The 13,928-nt window shown below is 41.6% G+C and overlaps 2 protein-coding genes and 1 non-coding gene across 3 annotated transcripts; 2 read left to right on the top strand and 1 right to left on the bottom strand.

The window, feature by feature from the left end:
• TRNAE-CUC lies at nt 2,803-2,874 on the top strand. The gene has a single exon. It is a non-coding gene; the product is annotated as a tRNA-Glu (tRNA).
• Nucleotides 5,029-6,724, top strand: LOC104723193. The gene is made up of 2 exons (XM_010441524.2): nt 5,029-5,736; nt 6,129-6,724. Exons 1-2 carry the CDS (start codon nt 5,367-5,369, stop codon nt 6,596-6,598), a joined length of 840 nt encoding a protein of 279 aa, XP_010439826.1. The 5' UTR covers nt 5,029-5,366; the 3' UTR covers nt 6,599-6,724.
• Nucleotides 8,684-13,467, bottom strand: LOC104723192 (leucine-rich repeat extensin-like protein 5). The gene is made up of 4 exons (XM_019233017.1): nt 12,005-13,467; nt 11,462-11,572; nt 10,291-10,869; nt 8,684-9,523 (listed from the first exon to the last, which is right to left on the bottom strand). Exons 1-4 carry the CDS (start codon nt 13,314-13,316, stop codon nt 9,099-9,101), a joined length of 2,427 nt encoding a protein of 808 aa, XP_019088562.1. The 5' UTR covers nt 13,317-13,467; the 3' UTR covers nt 8,684-9,098.

Below are 13,928 nucleotides of genomic sequence, written 5' to 3'. Positions count from 1 at the left end.
TACCTACCCCTCCCTTCCAAGCTTTGTGTGATCATTTGACTCAAGAGTAGAATAATGAGGTCACAAGTAATTTATCTACCTCTCTAAACTGATCAAAATTATTTCATCTTTTATTCTCTCTTTTTTTTTAACAAAGCTTTCAGGGACTTTTTTTTTTAAACTTGAATAAAGGAGAGGAGTACCATTTTTTTTGAAATCTAACTTGTCAGGTATGAACAAGAAATCAAGTTCTATGAACATCAATCTCCTTGATGAGGTAAAAAGAAAAGTGCAGAAGTTACCTCAGACTTTTATGGATTCTGTTGGAAATTTGGATGTCTCTGGTTTACTGGTCAGCCATTGGATTTTTCATTAGTCGATTTGTGGATTCAGTCTGTAGCATTAATCAACCAAGGCAATACACTAAAACTAAAAATCATAGTTCCCAACAAAATTTTGAAAAATTTGACTCAATAAAACAAAAATACGATTTTGACACACTAAAAACCAAAACTATGTTAGTAGTTAGTACTAACATTCCCCAGACTTAAACGATATTGTCCCCAGTGTTATCAAGCAAGGGAAAGAAACAAAAATCTATGGAAAATGTATGAAAAATTTGAACAGTTCTCCAACTGGTGTCGACCGATGCCCAGGTGGCGTCGGTCGACACTCCTCCTTGATCGATGATGTCCAAAACTTTTCAATTTGTTTTTTTTTCTGAATAAATAAAACTCAAAACCAAATATCAATAAGTTAGTAATCCTAAAAAAAAAAATTGAAAGATAAGTAGTTCCTACCAGTGGGTTGCCTCCCATCAAACCCTTGTTTTAAGTCATTAGCACATCTATGATGGCACCAGCTGTAGGTAAGAAAGATCTTCCTAAGATGTAAGGGTCTTTAGGCTCTTTATCATACTTCAGCACCACAAAGTCAGTGGGAATCATGAAGTTTTCAACCTTAATTGGAATATCCTCTAAGACACCTTCAGGAATTGTCTGAGATCTATCAGCTAAGATAAGAGACAATCTAGTTGGCTTGAATTCGGTCATCCCAAGTTTTACAGCAATAGATAGTGGCATCAAGTTGATACTAGAACTGAGATCACAGAGTGAGTGAGCAAACCGTTCTGCAGAGATAGTGCAATCAAGTAAAAAGCTCCCAAAATCTGGTAATTTCTCAGCAGTTCTGCACTGAATCATTGCACTCACTTTCTTAAAGACAACCACCTCTTACTTCTTCTCTTTCTTTTTCTGTGGAGACTAGTTCAAAAGAATTGCACTGACATCCTTATTTAGCAAAGCTCCTTCCTCAGGGCTCAAACCATTTGATACCATTCTCTTCACATAACGCTTAAGTGGTGGTGAAAACTTTACTGCATCAATCAAAGGCATCTCAATCATCACCTTGTCCATCATTGCCTTGCATCTAGCATCTTCAATCTCCTGCTTGGACCTTCTTGGCTTAGGAAAAAGGGACCTTAGGCTTGTACACCCTCTCAACAGCTGCTGGAACCTGAGATTTTGCAGTTTCGGGTTCTGTCTGAGATGAGTGTCGACCGACACCTAGGTGGTGTCGATCGACACCATCATCTGAAGCCGAGAAATTTGCCGATTGCTCTCTCAGTTCTGTAGAAGCAATTTCATCAAATTCTTCATCCCTCACTGATATGACATTGCAAGCATGCTTGGGGGTTGACTCAGTTCTTCCAGGAAGAAAACCCTCTTGTCTCTTCACAGACCCAGCAGTCTGCGCAACCTGATTCTCCAGCTTCTTAACATGAATACTCAATGCATCAATCCTTACAGTAAGCTTTGTGTAGACATTATCAATCTTTCCATTGAATGTCATAGTTAACTGCTCTTGACCTTGCAAAAGTTGCTCTAGCATTGCTTCTATTTTATTCTCAAAAGAAGTCTATGGAGGAGGAGACTGATAAGATGAGTTCCCATAGGTTCTAGTATAACCATTGTTCTGTTTCTGCTTCTGATAATCCGGCTTAGGAGTGTAACCTAAAGAGTTCCCACTGTAAGGCTTGTTGCTTTGTTGATTACCGAATCTCTGCTCTTGATTTCCATAGACAAAGTTGACATCTGCTTCTTCATTCCCTGTCTCAGGCTGTGGTTCAAATGATTCAACTTCAGCAGCAAAGTGAACTGATTTCTTACCAACTAGGAGATTGTGAACTGAATCAAGTTTAGCATTGACTGAAGCTAGCTGGTTTGCATCAAAACCTCCATGTAGTCTTTTCCGTTCAGCATCAGCTCTCTTAGTGTTATTGCTGGAGGCCAGATTCTCAATCAAGTTCTCAGCTTCATCTGGATATCTTGTCTTGAAGTTTCCATGGCTTGCCGCATCCAAGGCTAGCTGATATTCCCAGTCAATCCCTCTGAAAAAGATACTGAGCAGTTGCACTCTTGAAAAGTCATGGTGTGGACAGTCTCTCTGATATGCCTTGAATCTCACCCAAGCTGCCTTGAAAGCTTCATCTGGTCTTTGTTTGAAGGAGGACAGCTTGACTCTCAACTCATCAGACATTGCATCATCATAGAAATAATTCAGGAAAGCCACCTTGATTTGTTGCCAAGATGTCAAAGATCCAGCTGGCAACTACTTCAACCAATGAGATGCTTCTCCTGCAAGTGAGTATGGAAAAAGCTTGGAGTAGATGTAGTCTTCAGTCACACCATTGGCCTTGATACTGGTAACAAGATCCTCAAAATGCTCAATGTGGTCCAAAGGTTTCTCATGGGGCAGGTTAGAGAAGGGTTTTTGCCCAACCAGCTGGAAGTAAGCAGGCTTCAACTCAAAGTCATTCCTTTGGTCGTTGTAGTATAATGGTAAGTATTCCCGCCTCTCACGCGGGGGACCCGGGTTCGATCTCCGGCAACGGCGCCAAAATTTGATATGCTCAAATTAAACCCTAGAACTACTCTCTCAAATTAAGAGGTCACTACAGTGTTTAGGGGTCGAATTCCACAAGGACTCTAGACTACACAATAAATTATAGAGTTTTATGATTACGCTAAAAAAGTTGATTTAAATAAGAAAAGCAACACAAAATATTAAAATAAAACTTTTGTAAATTCAAGGGATTAAAAAGCTAGGTCTAGGGAATTTTTCAGGAAATTATGAAGTATTAAATCAATCAATAAATTAGGATTCAAGCAATTAAAAATCAGATCTAGAACTCTAAACACTTTTGTAAAATAAATCAGTTCTAACTGCAAATACTATCTAAATTTAAAACCAAAAAATCCAAATCTCTTTGTAAAATTCTAGTTTAAAAATCAGCTTTAAAAACAGGTTTAGATAAGTTCACAAAATTACTAAATCAAATCTCTTTGCAGAAAGTAATTTTGCTCATCAAAAGGTTTTATCAGGAAAATCAATTATATTCTCATATTAATTTATTTTCCTAGAGTATTAATTCTAGATGGTCAATCAAGGATTAATACGAAGAACAACCTATGATGAAGATCTAGAATGATAATGAATCCTAAATAAACAGATCTAATAAATCATAAAATCCTTGTGAAAAACCATGAACCTAACAAGCAAACTACTCAGACATATTCAATGAAGAACAAAACATAATTTTGAATAATAAGCACCTGAATTTAAAAGAGTAAAGAAAGGAGTTCAGGAATTCTTCTCTCGAAGGAGTTCAGATCTCTCTCCCAAAAGCTCTCAATATCTCACAGGGTTGCAGAAAATAAAACTTGTTGGAATAAAACTTGCTGGAATAGAACTTGCTGGAAAATAACTTAAGGGTTTCTAAAACCTAAAAATACTATATATATGTCCTAAAACATGTCAGAGACTTGTGTTGCAATTATGGAAGACTTCGGGCAAAATTTGTAAAACTTCCAATTATGAAGACTTGAGTCGGATTGTCTTGGTGTCGACCGATGCTCCTTTGGTGTCGGTCGACGCTGGTCATATGATCAGACTCCAAATTGATTTCTTCCATTAAATGCTTCAAAATGATCCAAATCGCTCCATTTCACTATTTTCGTGCCAAAATCCTAGAAAACATGTTAAGACTCTAAAACATCCTAGAAAACAAATCAAAGGACTCATAAAGCACACTTATATCATGGTTAAAAAACCGTAGAAACCATGATATATCACATATGTAAACAATTCTAAAATTAAGATATTTTGAAGATAATGTATACTTGATTAGCAAGATTTTTGGTACTATATTTTTTTGCATTATCGTTATTTAGATTTTGAAAAACGTGCATATTGTACAAAGAAGAAAAATGGTGTTGGATATCTAGCGGGATGAGTTTGGATATTAATATAAATTAAAAATTATTTTATTAACACCATCGACGTTTGCATATTAGGTATATCTAATTAAGTTTATTAAATTACGATTATGTAAAATAAACAAATATTACTACGGTATACCACATGTTATATTCTGAATTTAATAATTTAAACCAGTAAACCTAAATTTTTAAACCGGTAAACCTATATATAGATATAAAGGGATATATATTTAAAATTTACAAAACATTAGTCATATATAATTTATTTATTTATTTAAAAAATTACATTTTTATTTTACTTTTAAAAATATAATCCTGCGGTAGGAGTTAAAACCTAATATTATATATTTGTCATTTAGAAAATTCATTCTGAGTATTAATTAATAATTTAGTGTATTGTACAGCATCAATTTATCAAATATATCGACTATTCATTTCAGTTTGCTTTCGACCCCAAATTATCGAACCCCTTAGATTTATGATTTCTAAACCTGTAAGGGTGTTGTCTAATTATTTTTCGTGTTAGACAGTTTTCTTTTCCATTATCTAAAAACCTCTACATCACTATATGTCTTCGACAACTGATAAAGATCTTACAATAATATAGTTTTTAGGTTGTTGTCGTTTTATATCTACCTTTCTTTTCTAATTTGCATCAATTGGAATATATAAACTTCGGTAACTTAGTCGAGAGGTTTACTCTTTTCCGCCTTCGATGATGACCGCTCGGCAGTGAGAGCCTAAGAGGAGGGTATGCAACTAAAAATACTTACTTTATTTATAAAACATACGGAAAATAAACTGATGTTAATAAACGACAAAAGTTAGTAGTGAATTTTATTTTAGTTTTGTAAAAAACGAGAAGTCCTCCGTCTCCGTGACCGTGGTTGCACGTAACGCATCCATGCATGACTTTGTTTTGGCTTTTTCTATCCTCAAAATACGCATTTCTTACTACTTCCTAACTCCTAAGCATAAACACAAAACGTTAAAACAAACATACATATATAAATAAAATATTGCAAGTTTGGTACTGGTGCATAATCTCAAACAATATATACCGCACGAAACCAAAACAAAAAATACAAAACTTCAAGGAAAAGAAAAATGGAGAATCCGAGCTCAAACATAGAAAAAGTTCAAGAAGATTGTTATAACGAGTGGATGAGTTTACAAGCCAGACGCATGACGGAGCTTAAACAAGCTCTATCCAACGGTGAAAAAGATTATGCCAAGCTTCGAGATTTGGCACGAACGGCGCTCAGAGACTTTGAAGATTACGCCGGAAAACGGTCCAAACACTCCCGTCGATATAGCTCAAACTATTACGCTCCGACATGGAACACTTGTCTTGAAAACGCACTTCTTTGGATTGGAGGTTGTCGTCCTTCTTCGTTTATACGACTCATATACGCCATGTGTGGGTCTCAAACTGAGCACCGTTTCTCTAACTTCCTCCGTAACGACAACATCGACGGTAAGACTTAGCTCAGGAATACTTCCAAGTTTGTATATGTAAATTTTAGGGTTCCATGCATGAAAGCTGCAAAACTCTTTATTTGGTGGTTAAGTGCATTTAATTTGGAAACTATAGATTTATATTTATGATTTGTAATTGTTAAGTTAGGGTCTATTATTTTTATATAGTTTTTGAAGGTTAGTTTTCTAGTTTTTTGGATTTAACATATATATACAATTGGAATTTTAGTAATATGGACACAAGTAACAAATATAGAAGGATGGAATGTAGTATATATAGCTTTGATATAAAATTTAAGATTATTTTCATGATAATTCTTTATGATAACACTTCAAATTTTATTGCTTTAAAATAAATAAATAACAATAATTTCATTTGCCCTTCCCTAGATCTAAGCATGGCTCTTGGTGAGACACATGGCGAAATAGGAGGAGGAGATTCGATGAGTGATCTAACGGCTGAGCAATTATTCAAGATCAACGAGCTTCATCTGAAAACGGTGCAGGCAGAGAACAAGCTGAGTAAGCAATCTGCAAGCTTACAAGAGGACACGGCGGATATACCTATGGCCATGGCGGCGTTTTACAAAGAGGAGATCGGCGAAGCTGACGTGGTTGTGGAGCGTGCGCTTGATAAGCATGAAGAGGATATGGCTGGTTTATTAGTTGAAGCGGATAAGCTGAGGTTGACCACGTTGACTAAGATCGTTGAGATTTTGACGGCGGTTCAGGCGGTGGATTTTCTTCTCGCCGGGAAAAAACTTCATTTGGCGATGCATGAGTGGGGAAGATGTAGAGAACATCGCCGGGTCGAAGCTTATGTTGGTGGTGATTCGGATGGAGAAGCTGCCGGAGAGTGATTGTTGTCATTAATCAATAGTTAAGTCGTACAATAATAACAAGATTGGACTGATCTTTTTTGTTAAAAAATAAACTAAAAAAGATTGGACTGATCTTGGCAATAATTATATAGTAGTATTTTTGATTTTTAGAAAATTTGTTTTGTTTAGTTTCGTAGTAAGTAAAATGCTTTAATTCGTAGATTTTTAGGATAATATCGCTATACTATAATACTTATTGTTCTATCTTTAGGTATTTCTAGTGTAAGTTTATCTTTTGTCTTGTATTGATAGAGACAGAGTTATACGAGTCGGACGGACCCTATAACTTTACGTATTCGGTTTTAGATTTCTCGACCCAGTCCACGTCCACATGTGATAGACAGTACGGTGTCGACAAAAAAAAGTGACGTAACATAGATGGAAAAAAAATGACAAATAAAAAGTATTGGTGATGGTAGGATATTTGTGATGTGGCGGTAACTTGTTCTCGGCTGACAGTCGGCACTCGGTCAGAAGCTCTTTACAAGACTCGGCCGCAATTTTAAATTAATTTAGTCATTTTCATTGTCAATTAGAGGTGAGTCATCTCTTTTGTCGGGGTCGACTCTCGCGCGTATCGTAGAAAATATGTATTGATTATTGATGAATGGTAACGAGAATTGAAATGTTATACTATTGATTACAGAAAAGTACTTCTTACCTTGGCAAGTAACTAATGTTGTTTAACCATAATGCTTAGTGCTTTACTAAAGAAAATACAATTACCTAATTCTACGAGCATGTAAATTGTGAAAATGAGCATGCTATAATCAGAAAATTGTACCAAAAAATGAATGAGTCATATTCTTCTGCAATCGAAGGAGCAAAGGCCATTGCGCTCTTGCACCTGCAGCCAATATATACGATAAACCAACAGCGCCCATTCTCCTTTGCCCATTTTGGTGTTTCTTTTGGAAATGAGAATTACTGAAGTAGTATGAATTTTCACACCATATTAAGGTTATCAAAAACAAATAGCCCGATCGATTAGGGTTTGTTGATTTTTTCACCATATTTCATTTATAAACTATAAATAGTAAACAATTACTATGATTCTTAAATATTCTTGATTTTTGATTAGAACGAATAGTAGTAATTGTTTTGTTTTCCAAATACTATTTGACTTAGAACGCTTAGACAGATTCAAATGTTTATCTATTGTATGACTTTGTCGGCAGAAAAAAACTATAGTTCTCACCCAAACCCAAATACTGAGTTTGTAAAATAAACATAACTTGGGAAATAGGAACTAGTATTCAATTTCACCCACATTTTTCCACCCGAGGCAATTCTTTTTCACGCGAAGTAGTTTTTTTTTCTGCCGACAAAGTGTAAATATATATATATATATATATATATATATTATCATAATCTCATAATAATTATTCACAAGTACAAAGCTTAAATTAAATAGTACTATACTATAATAATACAATGTAAGTATTTACTACTTCTATCTCATATAAATTGATGTTTTAGAAAATTTTCTTTGTTCTTCAAAGATTGATTTTCTACAATTTTAAATTAATTAAAGTTAATATTTTGTAAATTTTAAAAAGTAATTATTGAAAACATTTAAATTTTTGAATTGTTAATAGTCTAAAATTAAATAATATATTTATAGTGAAAGAAAATAATATAATTAAAATTAATAATCATTATTTTTTAAAAATATATAAAAACTCCTAAACATCAAATCAAAACTATTAGAGACAGACGGTAAATGTTTTCAGAAAAAATAATTAAAGCGGCAGTCAAGGATCTGATGGTGTAATAAATTCCAAATACATAGTCAGTCAGGTACGTGGTGCTGGGCACATGTGACATTGTCCCTACTCCCTACTTTTGCTTCATCATTCAAAACAGGGCGTTTCGTGCTGGACCGGATTTGTATTATTATTAGTATGACTTTACTTCACACTCCCGGATTCACACTCAGTCTCGCACATACGTTTTCAATGTTTCATGCATGTATCATATAATTATTGAATTCAAAACTACATATACCATAAATATATATATATATTTTCTAATAAATCAAATTATAAATACATAAGCCACAAATAAATCCAAAAAAGATAAGAGTTTAATATTTTTAAAACAGGACACTTTGAGCAAAAATGATAATTATTATATTAGTTAAATAGACGAGTAATAAGGAGCATAAAGATGAGGTTGCTCCATATATCTTATTATAATTTTCCCTCTAATTACATACAACTTTTTTTACCTGCAAACCCTAATTTTCCTCTTTTTAAATTTTTTTTCACCCCCCCAAAATAAATCTTTCGGAGATTATCCAACCAACCACGCGTACGGACGTACCCCTCTCTTTCTCTCTCTCTCTCTCGGCAAGAAATGGGTAAAACGACGGCGTGTGTCTGATGTTTCCATCAATCTGAGACGACATCGTTTTCGGCTTCGGGTTTTAGCGTAAGTGGTAGGACCCGTTTTTGAGAAAATTCTGAAAAAGAAAGAATCAGTAGAAGGGAGGCGGTGGTGGTGAAGCGTATGATATTCCGGGAATCGGCGGCAGTGGTCCCTCGTATGCTGGAGACGGCGGTGGTGGGCTGTGATGAATTACCGGTGGAGGAGGGGGACTGTAGTGTACTGTTGGTGGTGGTGGCGGTGAGTTGTAGTAGTAAACCGGTGGTGACGGTGGGGGACTGTAGTGCTCCGGTGGTGGCGGCGGAGGATTGTAATGTACGGCTGGAGGTGGAGGTGGTGTGTATTCTATGCATGGTGCATGGGGTGGTGGCGGTAATGAGTAATGCGGCGGCGGTGGTGGTGAGCTGTAGTAGTAGGGGGCTGGTGATGGGGGTGACAACTGTGAGTGAGGGGGAGGTGGAGGAGGAGGAATGTAGTAAACTGGAGCTTGCGGTGGTTGTGATGGAGTTGGCTGCGNGAGTTGACGGAGGCGAACCAGGAGTTGACGGAGGCGAACCAGGAGTTGACGGGGGGGAACCGGGCGTTGACGGAGGCGAACCAGGAGCTGACGGAGGCGAACCAGGAGTTGACGGAGGCGAACCAGGAGTTGACGGAGGCGAACCAGGAGTTGACGGGGGGGAACCGGGCGTTGACGGAGGCGAACCAGGAGCTGACGGAGGCGAACCAGGAGTTGACGGAGGCGAACCAGGAGTTGACGGAGGCGAACCAGGAGTTGACGGGGGGGAACCGGGCGTTGACGGAGGCGAACCAGGAGCTGACGGAGGCGAACCAGGAGTTGACGGAGGCGAACCAGGAGTTGACGGAGGCGAACCAGGAGTTGACGGGGGGGAACCGGGCGTTGACGGAGGCGAACCAGGAGCTGACGGAGGCGAACCAGGAGTTGACGGAGGCGAACCAGGAGTTGACGGAGGCGAACCAGGAGTTGACGGGGGGGAACCGGGCGTTGACGGAGGCGAACCAGGAGCTGACGGAGGCGAACCAGGAGTTGACGGAGGCGAACCAGGAGTTGACGGAGGCGAACCAGGAGTTGACGGGGGGGAACCGGGCGTTGACGGAGGCGAACCAGGAGCTGACGGGGGGGAACCAGGAGTTGACGGGGGGGAACCGGGCGTTGACGGAGGCGAACCGGGAGTTGACGGAGGCGAACCAGGAGTTGACGGAGGCGAACCAGGAGTTGACGGAGGGGAACCGGGCGTTGATGGAGGGGAACCANGTTGGCTGCGGTGGATTGTATGTTGGCGGCGGAGGAGGTGGGGGTGATGGGAACGGAATATATGTTGGCGGAGGTGGTGGCGGTGGTGATGGTGGAGAGTATCCTGTTGACGGTGGAGGTGGCGGCGTAGGAGAGTAAGACGGAGGCAGAGGGGAAGGTGTTGAGGGTGGAGTTGACGGCGGGTACGGTACAATGCTGGGAGGACTAGGAATCATAGGCGGTGAAGGATAACCAGGAGTTGACGGCGGAGAAGGGCCTGTGTATGGTGGACTAGATGGCGATGGGGGACTCGGAGAAATAGACGGTGACGGAGGTGAACCAGGAGTTGACGGAGGCGGAGTTCCAGGAGTTGACGGAGGTGAACCAGGAGTTGACGGAGGCGGAGTTCCAGGAGTTGACGGAGGTGAACCAGGAGTTGACGGAGGCGGAGTTCCAGGAGTTGACGGAGGTGAACCAGGAGTTGACGGAGGCGGAGTTCCAGGAGTTGACGGAGGTGAACCAGGAGTTGACGGAGGCGGAGTTCCAGGAGTTGACGGAGGTGAACCAGGAGTTGACGGAGGCGGAGTTCCAGGAGTTGACGGAGGTGAACCAGGAGTTGACGGAGGTGAACCGGGAGTTAACGGAGGAGAGGGGACAGTGATCGGAGGCGAACCAGGAGTTGACGGAGGGGAACCGGGCGTTGACGGAGGCGAACCAGGAGCTGACGGAGGCGAACCAGGAGTTGACGGAGGCGAACCAGGAGTTGACGGAGGCGAACCAGGAGTTGACGGGGGGGAACCGGGCGTTGACGGAGGCGAACCAGGAGCTGACGGGGGGGAACCAGGAGTTGACGGGGGGGAACCGGGCGTTGACGGAGGCGAACCGGGAGTTGACGGAGGCGAACCAGGAGTTGACGGAGGCGAACCAGGAGTTGACGGAGGGGAACCGGGCGTTGATGGAGGGGAACCAGGCGTTGACGGAGGCGAACCAGGAGTTGATGGAGGTGAAGGTGTTGTCGGCGGTGACGGGACAACAACCGGAGGGGAACCAGGTGAAGGTGTCNGGGTACGGTACAATGCTGGGAGGACTAGGAATCATAGGCGGTGAAGGATAACCAGGAGTTGACGGCGGAGAAGGGCCTGTGTATGGTGGACTAGATGGCGATGGGGGACTCGGAGAAATAGACGGTGACGGAGGTGAACCAGGAGTTGACGGAGGCGGAGTTCCAGGAGTTGACGGAGGTGAACCAGGAGTTGACGGAGGTGAACCGGGAGTTAACGGAGGAGAGGGGACAGTGATCGGAGGCGAACCAGGAGGTGACGGAGGGGAACCGGGCGTTGACGGAGGCGAACCAGGAGCTGACGGAGGCGAACCAGGAGTTGACGGAGGCGAACCAGGAGTTGACGGAGGCGAACCAGGAGTTGACGGGGGGGAACCGGGCGTTGACGGAGGCGAACCAGGAGCTGACGGAGGCGAACCAGGAGTTGACGGAGGCGAACCAGGAGTTGACGGAGGCGAACCAGGAGTTGACGGGGGGGAACCGGGCGTTGACGGAGGCGAACCAGGAGCTGACGGGGGGGAACCAGGAGTTGACGGGGGGGAACCGGGCGTTGACGGAGGCGAACCGGGAGTTGACGGAGGCGAACCAGGAGTTGACGGAGGCGAACCAGGAGTTGACGGAGGGGAACCGGGCGTTGATGGAGGGGAACCAGGCGTTGACGGAGGCGAACCAGGAGTTGATGGAGGTGAAGGTGTTGTCGGCGGTGACGGGACAACAACCGGAGGGGAACCAGGTGAAGGTGTCGTCGGCGGTGACGGGACAACAACCGGAGGCCGAGAAGAACGACCACATCCGAACGATCCACAATCAACCGGCGGAAGAGAAGAGAAAGCCGCACATTGTCCCGGAGATCTCTGCGCAGGTCTCGCCGGCAAACAATTACGCCGATCATCAAACCCAGGCAACCCCAGACATACCGGCGGTTCTCCGGTGAAGAAATTATAACTGAAAGTAAAGTTCTCCAGCCTCGGCAACTGACAAACACTCGCCGGAATCTTACCGGAGAATCTGTTATGCGCCACATTCAACTGCTCCAACGAGACCATCCCGCCAACACTCCCTGGTAACGGCCCAACAAGTTCGTTAAAACTGAAATCAAATACCGTTACATTTTTCAACCGCCCGATCTGTGACGGCAAACAAGAGTTAAACCCATTGTTCATGAAGATGATCTCTTCAAGGTTCCTCATATCACCCAAACTCGTCGGAATACAACCGTGGAAGTGATTGTTCGCCACGACGATGACTGAAACCGGAGAATCTCCCAAATTATCCGGTAACTCGAACCGGAACCGGTTATGGTTAATAAAAATCGCATCTAGATCTTTGCTGAAGAGCTCTCTCGGTACAGGTCCTTCGAACTCGTTGAACCTCAGATCCAGAAACTTCAACGACGGTAACTGGAGCACAACGGCAGGGAATATCCCGGCGAACCGGTTATTACTGAGATCAAGCTCGAACAAAAGCTTAAGCCGATTAAACCGATGCGGTACGGTTCCACAAAACCGGTTTGAATTAACATGAAACAAAGCGAGATCCGTTAACAAACCGAGTTCTTGAGGCAAGTAGCCAGCAATGTCAGCGTGGTTGAGATCTATCCCGGCGACGGTACGGATCCGGCGGTTATCTAACGCTGGAGCGCAGAAAACTCCGGTGTAACTGCAAACGTTAGAGCCGATCCAGTTGGTGGTGAAGTTGTTGGGATCAGAGAGAATAGCTTGTTTCCAAGCTTGGAGAGCTACGTAAGCGTTACGGAGGCGTGGATTCTCGAAGACAAGAGTCGGATCGACGACGACATTCTCGCCCCGGTCGCCGAACTCGTCGCGGTAGTAGAGAAGCTGACGTTTTGTGATTAGCCGGACTTCGTTGTCGGAGAGGTTGTCATTGAAAGTGAGTGGAAGAGAGTGAGAGAGGCTCGTCGAGAAGAAGAAGGTGAAAAGAAGAACATAGATCTGAGACATGGTCGTCGTCGTCTTCATCATCATCTTCGTCTTCATTGCTTCATGACATTTGTGGAGAAAGTTTGCAGTGAAGGAGAAGAGATAGTGAAGAGGGAAATGAATTATTAAGTGAGAGAGAGAGAGACGATGTCTTTTGCACAGCTCAGCCCTACGAGTTTTTTAACACACTGTTTTACTAACACTTTGAAAATAGTAATAATGTTAATTAAATGATGTGTGTCCATAAATTACCTAACAAGTATATAAATGTAAGATCGACTTTTTTGGGGTAACCTTTTTGAACTAATCACATGATTGATTTTATAGACGTTACAAAATTATACAATTGTTTAAAGGTTTTTTGGTCAACACTTTTTAAGCTTGGATTAAAGACATTTTTACATTGCTCTAGGCACTAGGTAGTTTAATTTTTTGTTTAACATCAATCAACTTTGGCTAGTATTGGAAAACATTTGTATCTACTGTAGTGATATATTTTTCGATCCCATCCAATCTAAAGTTGCTACTGCCCCAATTCTTATCTTCTTAATGTAGATTAGAATATCAAAACCAAAGCCAAATAAATTTAAAGAAATTTAAATCGAAATGAGTTCAACTATGGTATCATTTTTTATTTTAATCGATGCGTGGATCATAATTATTGTTTAA

The sequence above is a fragment of the Camelina sativa genome, chromosome 11 (assembly GCF_000633955.1).
Source record: "Camelina sativa cultivar DH55 chromosome 11, Cs, whole genome shotgun sequence".
In the NCBI taxonomy this organism is placed as follows: domain Eukaryota; kingdom Viridiplantae; phylum Streptophyta; class Magnoliopsida; order Brassicales; family Brassicaceae; genus Camelina; species Camelina sativa.
Note: the sequence above shows the minus strand (reverse complement) of the source record. Positions and strands in the feature narration are given on the sequence as shown.

Excerpts from the sequence above, each read along its gene's own strand:
- LOC104723192 (XM_019233017.1), bottom strand. The coding sequence starts at position 13,316 with ATGAAGACGAAGATGATGATGAAGACGACGACGACCATGTCTCAGATC. Across the intron at positions 11,573-12,004 it reads ACCGCCGACAACACCTTCAC|CTGGTTCGCCTCCGATCACT; the intron begins CTCCATCAACTC and ends CTCCGTCACCTC. Across the intron at positions 10,870-11,461 it reads TCCGCCTCCGTCAACTCCTG|GTTCACCTCCGTCAACTCCT; the intron begins GTTCACCTCCGT and ends CGTCAACTCCTG.
- LOC104723193 (XM_010441524.2), top strand. The coding sequence starts at position 5,367 with ATGGAGAATCCGAGCTCAAACATAGAAAAAGTTCAAGAAGATTGTTAT. Across the intron at positions 5,737-6,128 it reads CCGTAACGACAACATCGACG|ATCTAAGCATGGCTCTTGGT; the intron begins GTAAGACTTAGC and ends GCCCTTCCCTAG.